We start from the raw sequence: 20,051 nt of genomic DNA on the forward strand, positions 1-20,051 counted from the left end.
TTGTATTCTCCTAAGCCATTTAAAAATACTGCACTACAGTAAATATGTAGTGCCTAAAACTCAGGCGCATTATGTGGAGCAGCACTACTGCACCTCTGAAATACAATGCAAAAGTTTCATTTGTACAGTAAACAAAACATGCATATTTGTGTAATAAACCCAACACTATATTAAGATGCACATTTTTGTATTTGACTGTGTTATATTTGTGTCTGCATATATGTGTGAGAGAGTAAGTTTGTGGGTAGAGATCATATTTTGTGGTGAGCTTTTAATATATGAACTTAAAAAAGATCATCTGCACCTACAAGCCTTGCCCTGCTGGTGTCCTAGAGCTGTGAGCTCTGCAACACCACTCCCTGCAGTCTTAAGTGTATATAAACAATATAGTATTTCTTCAAATTATTATAAAGTTACCATAATATACATAAAGCTCCCAGAGCCATTAGGACTCATATTCTGATTCATCTACACCTGAGGATTGAAAAAGGGAAGAAAAAAGGCTGATAGTCCACTCTTCAGTTATTCAGTGCTCTATAAAAGGCAATTTGTTTCTAATACCTTCAGGCAATCCATGTGCTCCAAAGTATTATAGTTTATAACAGTTGTGGGGAAAACTACTATACTTAGTTAACTGCCTCTTTGGTCTAGAAATGAGATGACAACATGAAAATACGCTCTGCCACAGTTTCCAGTTTTTTATGGTATCGCTTAGGTCATTCATAGAGTGGGGTGTTTCACTTCTTAAAAAGAAACAACATAAGTGTAATGAAGAAAAGAAATAAAATGAAAAATGAAGAAGAAAAATATTCCCTGACTACTAAGGGAAAGATACACAAAAATTTAGGTTTGAATGGATATTCAGACTAAGTCTTGTTTCTTACAGAAACTCTGTAGTTAGAGCATTCTTCTGCAAGAACGTAATAAATATTAACTGACCATCTCAAAAATCACCTGATAATTTTGAAAGTTGAAGTAATAACAAATTAATAGTTTCAATTTCATATACAAATGTAACAAACAGCATAGCAGCATTTTTATTTCTCATTTAACCTCCCTCCCCACCTTTATGATCTGTATTTAATGTACTGAAGCCATTTGAACCCTAACACTGATCTGCCTGCCAGTTACTTAGCAGAACAGAAAAAGTGATGACCAGTTCTTCACAACTGCCACCATTCTATGCAAAGAAAGAAATAATTTACTGTGAGTTTGTAATAGTGAAAAGTTCTTTAATATTCTGGTGCAAAAAAAGCTATCGATTTTCATTATTTTGCAGGGATCAACCGCATTTTATTAACATTGTCTCCAGCAGAGAGAAAGAACTGAACTCTGCATATTTTGGACCAAATGGGTGAACCAAAGCCAACCACAACAAAGGGATTATTTGTACTGGGGAGGCAAAAACCCTGTAAATCACTGTGATTCTCTTAATATTAATTTTGCTTTTATTCTCCCTGCTCTCTGAATGAATCCTAGACTCCTACAACGTATCGTGTCCTATAATATTTTGATTTCTTCAAAGAGGACTTATCACTTAATCTGTTTATATAGCAGCAGAATCAATCTGATTGACTGGGATTTCAGCATCTGTTGCAATTAGAGGATATATATAATTGTGCAATATTCACATCAGGAGTTTAGTAACCCTTTTACCAAGTGCCACTGTACAGACATAGGTCTGCAACATTGATTTGTACACAGTAGCAAGCAGAAGAGACTTGAGATACCCATTTGTAAAATATCTAAAACCTTCTATCTGTTTGTAAGATATTTGAAAAAGAGATTGATAGAACATTGATTAATAAACCTTTCCCTGGAGTACCTAACTGAGGTCATGTGTGTACATATGTGCATGCACACATATGTTGCACATGGGTGGCACTCTACAGTGAAGAAGTCCTTTATCAATCACTCAGTACAGGAACATCACGCTAAGTAACAAGTCAGCAGCAGGCAGAGGTGAAGGTCTAATTCATACCTGCTAATCGCAAATCAGGAACTTAAAGGAATTATTCTTTCAGCACCTGTCAGTAATATGGAGAAAAAGAAAAATGTATGTTCTGAAGGAAATCAGTGGGAAATTTGTGTAGGAAGTCTTGCATAGCCAGTAGTGTAACAAAAACATCATTCACGTTGTTAAATATGAAAAATAGTAGGGTGGTTTTTCTCACACAAAGTTTAGCACCCAAGATAAGAAAATCATTCCGGAACTTCTTATCATGGCTGAGACTGAACTGAACAGGGGTTGGAAGCTGGCACTTGCTTTGGGACCAGTGACTCCAGGGAGTCAGAGATGTAGGTCAAACACAGCCCCTTGGCTGGAGGAGGCTCCACAGCCTCCCCAGGGAATCTGTTCCAGCACCTCATTTTTCTTATCAGTAGGAACTAACCCCTCAATGTACTTTTCTAATGCAATTTAAGGCCAGCATTTTCTGCTCATTCATCACGGATAAGGAAACAGACAACATGCCTTTTCTTGGTAGGTCTTGTTATTATGTCCCATTTTCCCTTCTCCCTTTTCCCATATCTTCTTTTCTATAGACACACCAACTCAAATTCTTTCATTTTATCTGATTAAGTCTTATTTTAAAAACTTTTGCTTCCCTCCAGGCATTCACCAATCAGACCACATGTTTTTGTACAAATGCCATCCAAAATATGCATTCAGTACAGACAAAGAAAAGGCAATCCCAATCAGTAGGAGAGATACAGTTGGTGCTTCAAAATACTGGATTCACCAAACCAACTGACTGAGACAAAGCACGGATAAAAACTGCATGAAAATTAAGAAACTGTTAGACTTGATAAAATATCCAAAAGCTACAACTACAATGCAAGAAAGAGGACAACTTCGGCAAAAAAAAAGTTAGTAGAAAAAAGAAGGCAATAATTAGAAGGAAAACCCTATGATAATTATGATGAATACAATACGAAAAGCAAAGAGAAAAAATGGAAAAACAATCTGAAAAAACTCATTATGAAATAGAAAATATTAGAATGAGATGCTGAAGACTGCAGTGAACAATCCATGACTGTATGTATGTGTAAAGGAAAAAAGAAGGACCTTGAATATTATTCAAAATTTAATTAGCTTTAATTTAATTTAGAAACAGAAAATTTGTTAACATCGATATATACTTTTGTCTTACTTTGGAAAGAATGTTGATCTTGAGATGAGAATGCTTCTTAGTCCATCAGCAGCTAAGAAAGATCTTGAAAACTATCTGTTATGAGTAAATACTTTAAAATTAGGTGTTCTAAGAGTTTCTTTTTTACATTTCTATCTGGTTTTATAATAATTAAAAATAAAGAACTACTGAGGGAATTTAAAAACCCATACTACTGTTGTGTTGCTATTTAAGAAGGGGCACTATACAGTCAGGTAACTGTAACATAACACACTTACTTGATATCAATCCCGACAAAATAATGAAAAAAATTATACAGGATTTAACTGATGAAGATTGAAGTGAAAGAGATGTAATTAATGCCAGCCAACATGGGTTTATGTAAAATAGGTCTTGTCAAACAAATCTCATTTTATTTTTTGATGAGCTTACAGAAGTTTGGGTGATAAAGATAAGTGCATAGGTGTAATACACTTAGACACCTGTAATGCATTTTACTAGTGCATTGCTTATATTCTTAATAAAAATTACTATTATGCAGTTTTGCTAAAACATTTGTAAAATGGACTGAGAATTCCTTAAACCACCATTTTTAAGAAATAATTCTCAATCAGAAATCCTTAACTGGGGGTAGAGGCACTAGTGGTGATCCCCAGGCACATGTGGACCCGTGAGGCATGATTTTAATGAAATTTTCATGTATGTTCAGAAATTAAACTCTAAAGTACTGCCAAGAAAAAAAACAAGACTAGAAGAGTGGTCTATAAAGGTGAAGACCAAGCAGTCATACAGAATAACCTATCTGCCTAAGCTAGGCCAATTTACCCTGTGTTATATCTGAATGCTCAAATCATGTTTAATGACTGGGATTTCTCTGGCAAGAAAAAATGAAAGGAAAAAGAAAGAACATATTCCTGGAAATACTACAATCTGTTTCTCTTGGCAAATTTAATTTTCTCTGAGTTACGTGAGAGAAGCCAGATGACAATTTTATAGAAACCTGAGGTGACAATGCAGCACACTAGCCTCTTGAAACCACCTTTGTGACAATGGTTAAACAAGTGGGTAATGTGTGGCAAACTTTCTCTGTTTATTTCCAAGCTATGTTCCCTGCTTGTAAGAAATGACCACTAAATGTAGCTTTCCACCATTAACCCGTGCAGAAGTTATCCAACAAAGGGCTGGAAAGTTACTTGTATGGTACAGGCTATAAACGAGGAGAATGGTAGAATGAATCTGTTGCAGCTCACTCACACTGTATTCCCTAAGTAATTTGTGGTAATGTCTAAGATACATCCATGTAATGTATTCTAAAGGCACACAGACAAACTTCAATAAGCTCTGCTGATTTTAGCCCAAAGTTCACTGTACTCTGAAACTATTGCCAAGAAAACTCTACGTCTAACTTCATAATTATCAAAAAAATCAAGAAATTAAGAAAAATCAAGCAGGGTTCATGCACAAAATGGAGAAAATGAACAATAATTGCCTAAAATGCAAAGCATGCCACAGCTATATTGTACGTTCCAAACACAAACTGCAGTATCAATTATAACACAAAATCCATATTCAGTTATCAGCTCCAGATTCAGAGCAACAATAAAACTGAAATCACTGTATTTTTCTAGCGATACACACAGCAAAAGAGCTCAACTGGTTCCTACTGAAATTTGCTGCTGTGTAACATTATGCAATGGCATATAAAATTGGGTGATGGAAACCCAGAAAAAGTGCCTGAAATTCTCAATACATTCTACACCTATAGGCTTAAATAAATCCATTTTGAGGGCTCCCTTATACCTACCACACATGAAATTTTTTTCACAGCTACAAATGTGATAGCTCATGCTTTTGCTTCCTCACAGTATATAGCTCCTCCATTAACAGAAAGCATTTAGTGAACAGAAGAGAAATGTAGACAAGCTCTAATTTTCTGCACAGTGGCAAGTGCATCCATTATGTATTACAGAGTCACTTTGCTCAGAAAGAGTTAACTTTCTAGCTCCTATTCTCTGCAGTGCTGCATAAACACTGCACATTATTCTTACTGAGCATGCTTCATCTTTCCTGTCTCCACAGTCTTGGGCTGTCAATCACCTGTCACTCCCTACCACATCAGCACAGTGCGCATCACCAGGCTGTCAGCACAGCAGCTGATGAGACTCTGCTAAGAGCTGTCAATCAAACTTGTTTCTCTTATCTGTTCGGGAAATATTTTGTCTCTAAGAAACAAAGAACCTGGGCAACAATGGATCAGAGTCTAGTATTTACTCTTTTAGAGGGATGAAGGCTCTTAACAGGAAATGAATGTTTTATCCACAACAAGGAAAAAAAAATCTGCTCCATTAGGCATATTTTCTTTTTTGGTTTTCTTTAAATCCTATTTACTTCTTAACTCAATAAATCAGGGCATAATAAATTAAAGCAAATTTCTTTTTCACTGTAAAATGAATTTCATAGATTTACTTTTATCTTCTGTTGAATATAATTCAGTGCACTTTAAAACAGGTAGCATCTCTGGTTTGGGAAATATTTCCCTGACTGTAGACATTGGAATGTGTGAGCTTTCTCACTATCTCACTGTAGCCAAAAAAGCCAGGCTACAGAAAACACATAATTTACACCTTTGTTTCATTAAAGTATATATTTTCTGTAGCATTTCTCATTAAAACTAAATTTCAACATAGAATTTAATAACGTGAGTAGGGTTCATATATAGTAGACCAAAAAATAGCTGAAGGGTATAAGCATGCAGGAGAAAAACATACATTTTCAGTGGATGTTTGAAAGAAGATACTATCTTCTCTCTGGAATGCTGCACCAGGGAGAAAGAACTGCAGAAGGTAAAGTTCTTGCATCTACAGAAATAAAATACTGAAGAAAGACAAAAAGAGCTGCAGAGACGGGCACAGCAGCAATCTCAGGTCTCACAGAGAATCTCTGCATGAAAAGTTGAGCTGGGCTTTCAAGTGCACATCTATCCAAAGCAGAATAATGTTCTGCAAAGGTAACTGGTGTAGGTCTAAAAAACATGGCAATCAAATTAATTAGCACTGGTGGATCACTGAACAAACAGACCTCTATTCTTCCCAGGGCATAAGTATCTTTACATGCTGTGCCATATAGATACAGGCGCATTTAAATCTAGCTCGAGTATCAGTACATTGTGCTGTCTCATGCCAAGTGAAGTAAACATAGCCCAGTGACTTCAAATCCTCATCTTGACCCATATCTGTTTTCCCCTACAGGATAAAGAGTTTCAGAGCTGACAGACAAGGAAAAACACCACGGACTTAAGAGAGAGAGTAGCAAAGGGAAGCAAACCACTTTTCTCAGTATAGAGAGGAATACCGTAAAACACAGTAAGGTGAAAGGCAGGCCTCAAAATATTTGGTGTTTTCCACAAATCTTCAGTCTGGGGCCATTAAATTAAATAAGCAACTTAGTTTTCAGAGACAAAACAAAGTGAGTTTCTAACCCTTGCAGTTTCTTGGGCAGGACTGTATAAGATGAAAGAAATGAAAGGCAAATAAAAGTGTTATTTTTTAAAACCTTGTAACACAGAGACAATGATTTACATGCCTGATTCATGTGCTCTGAGCATCTGCATTGACTATAGGAATGAGCTGTCCAGGTAAAAACAGAGGGCAGAGGTGAGGCTGCAATAGGAAACCCATGGAAAGGAAAAGTTTGAAGCAAGCATGGAAAGGAAGCTCCCTGAGAGGTTTGGGAACCACCATCAAGATTAGAGAAGATCAAAACACCATGCTCCTCCTCATCTCTGGTGGCTTAAGGCAAGATCCAGAGAGATCAAGACAGCAAGAAAAGAAAAAGTCTGGGAAGAGAAAAATTCTGGCCATGGACAACATAACACTAGTTGTGCTTTCCTCACATGTCCCCACAAGATTTTTTTCTGGAATTTAGTTGCTCCAGAAGAAAATAGTTTAGTTTCCCCAAAGAGGGAAACCATTGCCCAAAGGAAAGAGAACAAGGTGGCAGCCACAACCAATGTCAAAGATGTAAGCAAATCTCTCAGAGGCTGAAGCAACACAAAGGCAGGCAATTTTGAGCTGAATCCTGCAGCAAAGGCAAGAGGTCAGCATCTTTCATCACTTTCAACTCTATAAATGACTTCTTAAAGGATGCCTATTTCTCTTTTCTGGGACTTAATCTTGGTTGCCTCCATTACTGTTTGTGCCTGCAAGAGTAAGAACAATTTGTCTCTTCCCTCTCAGCCAGCTGCTGTGTCTTTAATGCACACTATGTAGTAAAGAGCCTGCACAGTGGGAAGGGAGGCAGGTGTCTTGCTGGGGATAGCGCAAGTGGAGACAAGGCACTTCAGTTTGATCTCTTCTAGAACTCCGTGCTCAGTGCTGGCACCACTCATGTTCTGGCCTACCACCAGCCCGCAGCCTAACGATTTCACCAGTGACTCGGAATAAAGGTACTGAGTGACATGATGGTCTTTAGGAGATACAAAGACCATAGACATAATGGAGCATGCAAACAGGTTGGGCCCACAAAATAGTGACTTTGATCAGGTCTCTGTGCTCAGCAAGGACCTGCTACAGATAGAAGCAATTTCCTGTTAATGTTTGCAACCAAAGGGGAGCAGGCTGCTCTGTTCTCAGTTCGTGGACATCTTTTTGGACACAATCTTCCGTGGCAGGAAGAAAGGGTTGCTCTTAACACACAACTTCCACTCTGCACCCTCCTCAGGCAATGCTGGAGGTGTCCCTCAGCAGAGACTTGGACAACATGCACCCCCAAGGCTGCTCTCAAAACCTGCTCAGCTGGCAATGGAAATGCCAGACTGGAACAGCTCAAGCATGCTCTTTAGAGTATCACTAAATAGGAATACTGCTCATGTCAGAAATAATCGCTAATGCTGTAGTTCAGACTTAACATAAATTTTTACTAACAAAGGAAAGGAAATGTGAATAAACAGAAAGAGCCGTAAATGCTGAACTTTAATTCTAGATGTTGAGAATAACAACACCAAAAGCAACAACAGTTTGTGCAGATGTCAGAAATTAAAACCAGACGAAATATGCTGTGTACCAGGCACTTTTAAAAACATGCCTACAGTAATTTGATCTTTCAATCACGCTTATCAGCAACAATGCTAAGAACCACAGTACTGCCCCGTACCAAACCATCCCAGTTATAGATAGCACAACCATTATCAAGCACCTGTGACAACAGGAATATTTTACTCTTTGACAAATTCTTTCATATGCAGCACTGTTTTCCAGAAACACAACTGCTTGTGATCTAACTGGACATTAATTGCTTTTTGGCTGATGTATCTGTGCCTTCTGGACTGATAACACAACTAGCAAATCTGATATCTGACAAGTTGACTCAACCTAATCAGGACAGATCAGCTGTTACCAGTGTTGCTATAGGCTGTAATTCGAGGACCTTTACAGAGTTATCACTTGCTTTGAAAGGCAAGAAACTGTAATTCTGTCAACACTAATCCCAGAACGTGCGTTCAAAGTGGCTGTTATTTTTTCTCCAGGAGAAGGTAACACTTGTCAAATAAATACCTGAGATAATTGATATAAGGAATTAGGAGTATGTGAGTGATACACCAACAATCAGTCACTCTCATGAAAAGGAAGAGCCTTGCAGGATTCAGAACACTAAGTAGAAAGCACAAGCTGTCACCGTGAAGCAGGGGTCACTCTGAATGGAGTGAAACAATTGGCAATGCAGTTTTTCAATGTTTACTTATCTCTCTGTTGCTTAGTGCTAAAGCTGACTGAATTATTCACTTCAAACTATGTGATGAATTTTACTCCTTTTTCCTGCTCAGAAATGGATACCAATGCCATCAGAGTTATTCACTGCTTCACTTCTATTCAAGCTTCCCTTTAGTGCTCGATTGAGAGTATTTTAGACTTCCACTGCTGCCCAAACAATATGCAGGATAGGTCCTTAATGTGTGCAAACAGAACAGATCCACAGAGCTGATGGAACCAGCAAGGGTATAGCTTTTGGTATACATTTTTTTTATACCAAAATTTGCTACAAAGTTCCCTTTATGTAAACAATTTTGCCCACAAGACTCAACACTGCAAATGTTTGCAGAATGCAAGCATAGCCAAAGAAAATTAATAGAAAAATTCCAAATAACATATTGGATTGTTTGCCTTACTCCACCAGGAAATAATTTTTCAGGTAATAAAATTCTGAGGAATTCCTCAAAAAAAATGGGTTCCCAATCCATGCACTTCTTAAGGGAACTTGATGGTCACTGAAAACAAACAAGTGACTTTCTCATTGCCAGGTTTACATCTTTTTTTTTACAGGTAACTGTGTTTAGAAATTCAGGCTTAAAATTAGAACAAAAAATATATCTCTTACTGTATCGCTTTGGTCCATCTTCCAAACAAAATGAAAGCGTTAAGGTTGCATCATCTTCAAAAAATTCAGTTGCAAAGGCATCCCACCAGAGGTTGTCACTATCCTAGGAAGCAACAGATCATTCACTTAACAGGAGGCAAAATGAAAATATGTTCATCTTTTGTAAAAGAAATTCAGATACAGTTTGCGCTTCTTCACCTGCGATTTTGGAGTGTAGATGTTTACATGATATTTCAAACTCATTTTCCTAGATAAAGTTCTTGTTCTAATTTAAGCAAAAAGCTAAAATAATTAGTTTATTATACAATAAACTTCATTTTACTGAGCACACAATAAATATGTAATGACTTTCATACTCATAAATACATGTTTTTCTTCAAATGTTAAAAATGGTTCTAGAAACCAGTTGCAAATATAGTAATTATGACTTTCTCTCCCTATTTCTGAGCTGTGTATCTCAAATGCTTGATCCTAATAATGAAAAAAACCCTCAGTACTCAATTCCATAATGCTACATAACCCAATTATCAGCATGAGCTGACAAGAAAGTTATTTAGAAATTAAATATAATAGCCATTCCACTCCAATGCCTTTAAAATAAATACAATGCCATTGCAGTTTGATTAAATACCACGTAGTTACTTAAATGTAATTGCTATGAGAAATCTTTGCTTTTCATGTTACCTGAAGACAATATTTTAGGATGAGCTGTGTATACTTAGAGGTACAGTAATGCATATAGCAATAATTAATATAATGTACAATGTAAAGCTTGTACCAGTATACCAATACAGGTGGTCTGTGGCCTTTGACAATTGAACCAGGCATTTTCAGACCTGGGCAATCAACAGGCACTCAATCCTCGATGTCTAGCACCAGTGATCCAGCTCACAAGGGTTTTCACAGAAGTCAGACAACAGAATTTACCAACTGCTTCATTCAAAAGCTACAGATACATTAAACAGCTGTATTTAAAATGTTTGGTGCTCATCCACTGCTTTGAGGCCCTGAGATCTGAATCATCTGCAGCATATAGGATCAGAAACAAAGCTAGAAATACACCTCTGAAGATGCCCCAGTTGCACTCCTCAGCACCGTTATATTCCAGTCGTCCCTGCCCATGGTAGGGGGGTTGGAACTAGATGATCTTGAGGTCCTGTCCAATCATAACTATTCCATTATTCTATGATTCACGACAGCTGCCTTACAGGGTGCAAGGTCAGGTTCACTCAGTGTAGTGAGCACCGAGCATCTCTTAATGCCTGAGCACTACAAAACTAAGCCAGAAAACATTTGTTACCTGGGGGAAAAAAACCTGGGATAAAATAAAGATTTAAGACAAAATATCCACCTAACATACTCATATATACACAGAGAAATAACTATCTTGGTTTTTTTAGCTCTGTTCCTGTTTTTCCTAAAGACATTACTACTGGATTTCATTTCGAACTGCTGAGCAGTATATTCTTCCTTCCTCACAACTTTGATTCTTGTCAATCATCCAATGGAGAAATGATAAAGACAGGTTTTAGCATTCCAGGTCCTACCAGAGACCTCTGAGAGACTTCTTGGCTTCCTTGCCAACGCTCCTCCTCCCCAGCAGCGTCAGCCCAGCCCTGTGGTACTTGCTCACAATTCAGTCACACAGAGTCAAAAACCATCCCCACATCTTAGGAATCTGTTGCCACAGACAGCTGCTGCTCTCTCCTCTTTGTTGGTGTAAATCTGATGAGTGTTTCTGTGGGCAAACATCACTGCATCAACTAGCCAGGTAACCACAACAGCAAGTACAGGATATATACACACAGGTGCTCAAGAGGTGCCTAGCAACCAGCTTCTAGCAACACACCTCTGCACACCCACCCTTCACTTGGGGCAGCCTGGTGGGTGACATTCCAAGCCCATAAAAGAGTACATTGTCCAATAAGGAATTATGAGCTACCATTTGCCAAAAGAGAGGCTGCTGTATCACTTAACTTGGATCTTTTGGACATACTTGTTATAAGGAGGGAAGGATTTAAGCAATATCACGTATGCATTTGCAGCTCTTGTTAACTCAGTTAAGTATCACTGGAGCTACTCCTGCTTCATCCAATGACATGGGAAGCAAAAGGGGATCATCACACAGCTGGGGTGCAAATGCACACGGGAAAGATAGAGAAGAGCAGGGAAAGTGCAGGGCCTCACCTCAAAACCATATGTACTTGCACTCACTCTTGCTTCCAGGAAGTCTGAAGGCAAGGAAAACGTAGAGATGGAATTACTGTGGATTCCCTCCCTGGATAGATGAAATATCCAGACTCTGTCACAGTCTGGATACTGTCCAAGGTCTTTATCTTAGGCTTTTTCATATTTTTATGTCAGGAAAAAGGAAGAACAGAAAATGCAACACCCCACCCACAAAAAAAACCCCTCCAAACCTTAATAGATCACATAAATCCTGTCAAGCTTGTATACGCTCTGCTGGTTCATTCTCTGCTCCACCCTTGTCACAGGTGGGCCCAACTATTTTCACAGCCAACTGGTGAACAAAACCAAATGAGGTTTTCCTCAGCCAAGCTGGAAAGGGATCCAGTTATTGCAAAAAAAAAAAAAAAAAACCAAAAAAAAAAAAAACCCAGAAGGAGGATAATAAAATCACCCTGGTTTTTTTTCTGCAAAAAAGGGGATGGTGAAGGCAAGGTTACCCCCAGGCATCTTTAACTTATGCTCTGACAGGTTACGGGGGATTTTGCCAGAGTAATTATTTTTCTATTCAACAATAATGAGAAATTACCATGGCAACCTCCCTTTCACGTAGTGCACTCACACGTTCAAACACTGAAATAATGGCCTAAACATATAAAAAAATATTAATACTTTAAAAATATTTTGTCTTAAAATAAACTTAAGGAATGGGCCAAAGGAGAGAAGAGGGCAGAGGGAGCCAGCAAGTTGGGTCAGAAGTGAAGCTGCCATGCTGCTGGAGCCAGCTACCCAAGCAGCAGAATGTCTTCTGCCATAACTGCCATTATTCCCTCTGATCCCCTTCACCCCTGGCATTATTTGTAATTTGAAACATGGCTCAACTCTGAATAGGGTCTCCAAGTAAATGGAATCCTAGGGTTTCAATATTTTTTTCTTATTCTGATTTCTTTGGCGAATGTAATCAGATTGTAAGTACAATGACGTTCTTTTTCCCCCTCCATCTAACAGTCCCACACATTCCCTGTGTGATCTGAAAGTCAAGCTGGACTCTTCTTTACACCTTACACACTTACATGATTAAGAGTCTGCAAGCCAAACAAGGCTTTTCAACTTGCCTGTGATGGTGATCACTGAACCAAAATAGATCTTGCAACTGGATCTTGCAACTGGAGTATAAGGCCAACTGAGATTATGGCATTTTCTCCAAATTCCTTTATTTTTATTTAATGACTTGGGAGGATGAATGGAGTTCATGTAAAAAGTCAGTACATGAAACCATGCTCAAGGGAGGATGCAGATATCTTGTAGGATAAAACTGGAATTCAGAATTATTTTGATAGATTGCAGAAATGATCTGAAATGAAGACGAAGTTCGGTAAAGTGAAGTGACAAAAGCACAAATACAAAATGGGGAATAACTGGCTAAGCAGTACTGTAGAAAATGGCCCAGATCATAAAGCAAATATGACAGCAATCTGTTGCTTTTGCAAACACGGGAAATATCTTAGATATAATTCCCTCCTGATCCAGCAAACACTTCTCTGGAAAGACTTCAACTGGAATAGTCTGTCCACCTCTGGAGTACTGTGGAGCCAGGTCTGGGCCACCCACTCTTAAAGAATTTATCCGAGAACAACAGGAATCATTGAGTCTAAAGACACAAACAAACAAGCCAACCCCAAAAGACTCATAGAAAGCAAGGCAGAAAGACTTAGCTATGTTTAGTATAAGTCAGAAGCTCCTTGGACAGGGAATGTGATGACAACCATATGAAAAGACTGCTATAAAGAAGAGCAATCACTTGTCCATGGTGGCTAACAATAGGAGAAGTAATAATCGGCTCAATCTGCTGCCATTGCAGGTTAAGTGGTTTAATCCCCTGCTACAGATTTCTAGGCTAGTGTTTTGCGGCAGGGAAAGAGCTGCAGAGCATGGCTACTGTGTTCCCAAGGACAGGGGACAGAGAGGAGCCCCAGGCAGAGCAGCCCCATCGCAGCAGCAGCTCCACAGCTTGTACTCAGCTAGAAGTGGACTTTTGTTTTCTGCCTCACATCACTTTTGGCTGCACATGTGTAACAGGTGTAAACAGTATATTAAAAAGAGAATCATGGACACAAGTAAATGTGAACCTGAATACACACAGAAAACACATCTGTTCTAAAATGGGACCTTTTTTCATATATAATCACTTCTCGGGGAAGAACTGAATTTTAAACATCAACCTATGTGGCTTGGCATTGGACAAGGCAAAAATAAAAAGAGATAGTGCCCTTGGGAGCTTACATTTTTCTTCTGGCACCTACAACCCTTCCCTATTGACACTTACTATTTTCAGAACTCTATACATCCACACTCCTGTTGGCAAGATACGCGCTTCTCATATTCTTTCAAGTTAATACTGCACAAGGAAACTGCTGTCTCCCCAAGGAGAGACTGGTATTTCTCCCCTCCTCCCATTCCCAGGAAATCAAACTACACTTGAGCCTTTAAAATGAAGTTCAGGATAAGATGTTGCCATTAAATACACCTGTAAAAACTGCACAACCATTGCAAACTATGAAATTTACAGGGTAAGTTCCATTAAAAAATTCTGATATTAATGTTTATACACAGAGCACACTGACAGACCATAAAAAGCCTGAATAGGAGAAACAAATATTTTCCCATTAGCTTTAAATTAGACCCATCTTGAGACTACCCAACATATTTAAGGTCCTGATACAAATTTCATGGAAGTAACAAATTAACAGGAACTTATATATCTTAATTTTATACATTTGGACATTTGATTACTGATCTGTAGATGTGGCCCTGCAATGTACAATGTTTTCATAATGTAGTATAGGGGAGGTTTAAAGATATATATTTAAAATATATAAATACTATATGAAATACCAAATCTTAGATTGATTTTCTTGGAAACCATATGAACAGAGTGAAAAAGTGTAATACTCATATACAGTATGTCGGTGAGAAATCCATACAGCCAAATGGCTGTCTATTATCATACAGACACAAGAAGATGCACAATTATTCTACATTCACAATATCTTTGGTAGCAATATGTGGTACCCTGTAACTAGCAAAAGCCCCTGAAAAAGAGGAACAGTCTCCTTGCCCAGGGCTGGTTTGTAAGGACCACTCCCAATCCTTTTGCATTTGTTATTTGCTTATCTCATTTATTTGATTTTAAACAAAAAGCATGTTTTACATAGCATTAAACATAACTTTAGTCTTGCAGCTAGTGGTATCTTCCAGAATCTCTGCCTCCCCTCACCCTGCCAGGAATGTCCAACTCTATTTGTCCATTTGTTATTTCACACATATTCACAGTTCTAATGGTGTTGCTTGCTTTTATTTCACTTACTATTGTGGCTGGATGCCATCCCTCAAACAATGTCTAGTAAAACTGGCAGAAAATATTTAAGACTTGGCTTTGGTCATAAGTAGTTTTCATTTCCATTATACACTTGCAACTTCTTGCCAAAACACTGCTCAATGCCCAAAACGTATCAGTTTCTTCAGCTTACTTAATAATTAATTAAATTATTGTTTACATTCCACTTTGGAACTTATCTTCATTTGCACAGTAAAGAAACGACACCAAGTTTCTGTTTTATTGAAAAGGCAGAATACAGTCATGAAAGAGATCCCCAGAGCAACACCGCCTCAGAGAGACCAGCTTGGGTACAATATGGGGACAATACCTCTGTTTCGTACATAAATCTGGATTAACTTGAAGAGTTCAGTGGAATTATAGGGAAAAGCTCATAATGGAAAGCTACTCTTACAGGTTCCCTGGAAATTCTTAATATATCAAGAATCCTATTTTTATTGCCTATAAACCATGGCACTATCAGGCAACAAAATATCAGGGGGTGGGAAGCGGTAACAGTTAATTTAGTAAATGGGGAACTGTGAAAACCAAACATTAATTATTTGATTTCAGATAAAAATGGGGGGAGGGGGAGGAAGAGAGAGGCTCTGCAAAATATGCAAATTGATTCATGCCATTTCCTTGATGTACTCTGAACCCAGGGATGTGGGAATCGGCATCACTACAGCAAAACCATTATGCTGTAATGATCCTGGCCATCCAGCTCAGCTTTGCAGATACACTGCTTTGAGATATCATCACTTAGATTCTCAAATAGCAAGTCCACACTGAGCAATTATAGCCGCAGTTCAGATTAACTGAAACATGCTGATACTGGTATAAGGAAGAGAAATAATTTTCTTATGTTTAGAAGGATGGTTGACCTCTTCCTTGTTATTTGGCCATTCATGTATACCCAAATTAGAGAATTTTTGTTAGAGTAGTTGTGGCAACAGCTCATTGGGCTGGCAAATAGCAAGACCAGTCTACACACAGCTATAAAAAAGTACAGTTCCATTACATCTGAGCCACCTAATTTCTCCTTCTACACAGATGCTACACATACATCAAGTTGGATATCCTTTTAAAATCAGAGTCCTTGAAATTATGGAGATTTTCTTAGATTCTCTAAGACAGAGAGCTGTCTGGTTCAGCCTAATAACAGAATCAAAGTAGAATGCTTGGTCTCAAACCTATTATTTGTCATTCTTTAAATTTTACTGCAGCTAGTGGACAAAGAGAAATGAATCCTTAAATATTCACTCTACACGTTTCACTATTCAGCTACAGCAAACAGACACAGATTGCCGTTTAATACTGCACCAGTACAGACCAGAAAGAGTTAATTTATGAAATGTGCCATTTCACCTGTTTCCTTAATTTGAATTCATTATTACCACTCCTGGAACTTGTGCACAAGAATGGATACGAGAAAGAAAATGGAAAAAAGAGCAATGAAGCTGGGCTCATGACATACTCCACTGCCAATTCTTGCAGCCACCATGGTATCATCCTTGATATTTCACAGCAATATTATCAATAACTAGCAGGAGATGCTCCTTTGTGTTTTTTAAGCCTACAGAATAAAATTGCACTTGGTCTCCATGGATAAGACCTATATTCTGGCTGTGTGAACAAAAAGACTGGGCATTAACAGCTAAATCATGTGTAGCTGTTAACAGAAATAGACACTTTCATGCATACCACAGTATCTGTTTGGACTTGGTATATACACAGTTCATGTTAAAGCTATATTCAAAGTTGTTTTAAATTTGAGCCTTCTTTTCAATAGGCATCAGGATGTCCCTAGCTGGCTGGGAACAGTAATGGATTTCCTTAGCAGTGTTCTCCACCCACGATCATTGCAGACAAATGACAGACTTGAGATTTGTGTTTATCAAAAATGAACCATGGTTACACTCCTCTATTCTACCACAGAATACCACACAGCCTCAGCCTTTGAGAATGGTTTATAGAGATGGAATATTAAGTGTATCTATTATCTATTGTACTACCGCCAGTCATATGAATGTTCTTATTTTATTCTGACATTTTGACCTGGTTTCTTTTTTACCTTGTTTACTTCCATCTATATGAGTAAATGGAAGCTACTATGCCATCTATCCCAGTGAAAAGGCAATAACTAGTATTGCCATCAGTGAATACAGAGCATCAAACATCATATGTCACTAGGGCACAGAAAAAAATGTCATATCCCCAGCAACATTAGTAAAAGAGTCTCTCTGGGTCTATCTACATGACTACATCAACTCCCAAGGCTTTAAAATTTAGCCAACACAAATGCCTTCATCAGTTATTACAGTGAAAGCAACATTATTACTGACAACATTTAAATACCACGGTGGGAAAACAATGAAGACAGTCCTTGATACCTCCATTTCACACCAGACTCTCACGAACTCTTTGTTCACTGAAGCCTCACAGAAGCACCACACATGTTAGAGACATGCACAAAGCTGGGGCCTTCAGAGGTCCCTGCCCCTGAACAACTGTAGTCTAAATTATGATCTAACAGACTGTATTTTGAGAGCTAAGAAACAGCTCTTCAGCTAAGTAAAAAAAAACCTACTCATTTTATCTCCAGCGCCTTATTCTTGTGCAAGTCTAGTGGTCCGGGCAGGAAAGGAAAAGTCAGATAAGACAAACCCTATGTTCCAGCTTCTTGGAGAAATATCAGACAGTGACAGAGCTAAGTAATGCAGCAATGAAAAGTTGATTTTATCATATGTGAAGATTATCCTGGTTGAAAAGACATATAGTGGAGGAGATATAGTTCTATATGACACTAACACACCCTCTGCCCTACAGGACTTAGAGAAAACTCCTACTAAGACTCAGCAAAAGACATCTAAAAATAAGGATATGCTGAAATACTTTGGTGGAATGGGGTACAAATATACATTTTTTTTGGCCTGCAAGTCAAACTAATTAAAGATTATGGCTTCCTACTAAGCTTTGCAAACCAGGTAAGAGCATATCACAGTGTTGGACAGCTCTGTCTAACCAAAGAGCTGCTATTACTTGGAAAGATACATGAAGTGGAAAAGATCCAGTGTATTGTATGTTCCATCTCCTTTACAGGGCAGGTAATCTCATGCACAAAATTTTAATTTAGCGGTAGCAAGTCAGAAGGAGAGAAACGTTTCAGAGAAAAGTATTTAAGAAATAACTCCCTTTTGTGACTATTTACAAGCATATTTAAGTTCTATATTTAATACACATTTACAAGTACTTTATGTATTGTTGGCTGCATTTAAGTGCTTAATAACATAACTGTGGTTTTGAGTGTTCAGGTATCACTCAAAGAAATTTTAACAGCTCTGTATAATTCCAGGCAGTGCAGAGAAGCAAATGTTATGGTGCTTTACAGAAATCTTGGTAAGAAGCAATGGTAAAGCATGAAAAATCACTATGGGAATTAATAAATAATTTCATAAAAGAGATATAGTTACCTGAAAATTATCTCTTAAAAGTTACATTTTTTTATTCAGCTCATCTCAGAAGCCACACTCTTGTGATCTTTTTAAGGGATTACTACTTTAGTTTAGCCAAAGCACATTTCAAGTTAATTCCTATATACATTCTGAACTTATTAGGATTAGTAATCACAGCCACTTTTGTCGACTGACAATGTCACTGACAATGTCCACAAATATTATTTATGCTGAATGTGTGTTTCAGAATCTAAACTCTACTTAGGGGAAAGAAAAGGAAAAGGTATCACTGAGGTATTATTAAGTCCATCTTTCAAGACTCTACATACTTGATCCAGTTTTGAACACTACAGCATAACTAGTATCACCTGTATCACTCATTTAGCCACTAATCGGCTGAAGTTGCCAAATAAAGCTCTGGTTTTTGAAAATAATACAGCTATATTTATTGCTTCTAATTTTTGATATACAAACATTTAAACTTCATCTAACATTAAGGCTGAGATTTTCGGAGATAATTAAAAGACTTATGCATTCATTTTCCATTAAATTAAGTAGAAAACAGATGCTGGAATATGCTGTGCAAGGCTCCAAATCCCAGCATGGAAATGGAACTTGTTGCATTAGCTGAATCAAAGCTGGAGGGTGACAACAGGGCTGGGATTCATCTCACCCCAAGACAGTTGTCTAAATTCATACGAGATAAAAAGCCTCCTGGAGATATCAGTCTGTTCACTGACTGCAGAGGGAGCCTAGAGAATAGTTCAGTCTAGCCATGTAACTTTTACAGGGATAAAGGTGGGTAAGATAAATCCTTTTCCAGGTACCTACCAGGAATTTTAATTTCAGGAAGAGAACTGGTTGAGGTTCTGGGAGCTTACATCGTGAAGGACAAACATAAGTGAAAAGCTGGGTGAAACAACCATATCTACTTTGTCTAGATTTTTACAGTCTTGGCAGGAAAACCTGTAAATGATGTTCAAGTTTTTTGCTCGCAATGCCCAAAGATCTCCAAGCTGCCAGGTTCCTGCTGTTTCAAATAAAAAGCTCCGAGTGGCAGACAGAAGTTGGAGCCTTGGTTAAAGATTTCTGCCAGTATGAAATGTTTTAAATGAAGAAGATGTGATTATTTGCTTGGCTTCCTACCTTCACTCCCTGGCTAGCCATAGTTGCCAATAAAGACCCTCAGGTCCTGTGTTTTATCTCACCCTGTGTTTGGATACAAAATTCCTGTACAAAACGCAAATAAACTAGAGGCAGAATTGTTCATATGTATCTTCCTACATCCTCAGAGATCTGAAATATAAGAAAACCCTAAGTCAAGACAACATATCAAATATTGCTATTTCTCATTCTATTACCATCAGATCACTCAAGTCACTGCTGTTTCCATCCTGCAGCACTACCCCTCTCAAGCATGTAACATTCACTAATGGGCACGTGACAGCCAAGTCTGATTAATGAAGGGACACCAATCAGAAGTCCAAGTTGCTCTGATAAAGCAAGATGGGTAGTGCTTAAGACACTGGT

At 38.1% G+C, this 20,051-nt stretch overlaps 1 protein-coding gene across 11 annotated transcripts in view; it reads right to left on the minus strand.

Annotated features, from left to right (window-relative positions):
• LDB2 (LIM domain binding 2) overlaps positions 1-20,051 on the minus strand; it is a 384,522-nt gene that overhangs the window by 132,533 nt on the left and 231,938 nt on the right. For all 11 annotated transcript variants that reach the window (XM_031048442.2, XM_031048443.2, XM_031048441.2 and 8 more), the window contains one exon: positions 9,504-9,606. In XM_031048442.2, coding sequence (XP_030904302.1) covers positions 9,504-9,606 — 103 coding nt within the window. The remainder of the gene's footprint in view (positions 1-9,503; positions 9,607-20,051) is intronic.

Source organism: Melopsittacus undulatus, chromosome 7 (assembly GCF_012275295.1).
Source record: "Melopsittacus undulatus isolate bMelUnd1 chromosome 7, bMelUnd1.mat.Z, whole genome shotgun sequence".
Lineage (NCBI taxonomy): Eukaryota > Metazoa > Chordata > Aves > Psittaciformes > Psittaculidae > Melopsittacus > Melopsittacus undulatus.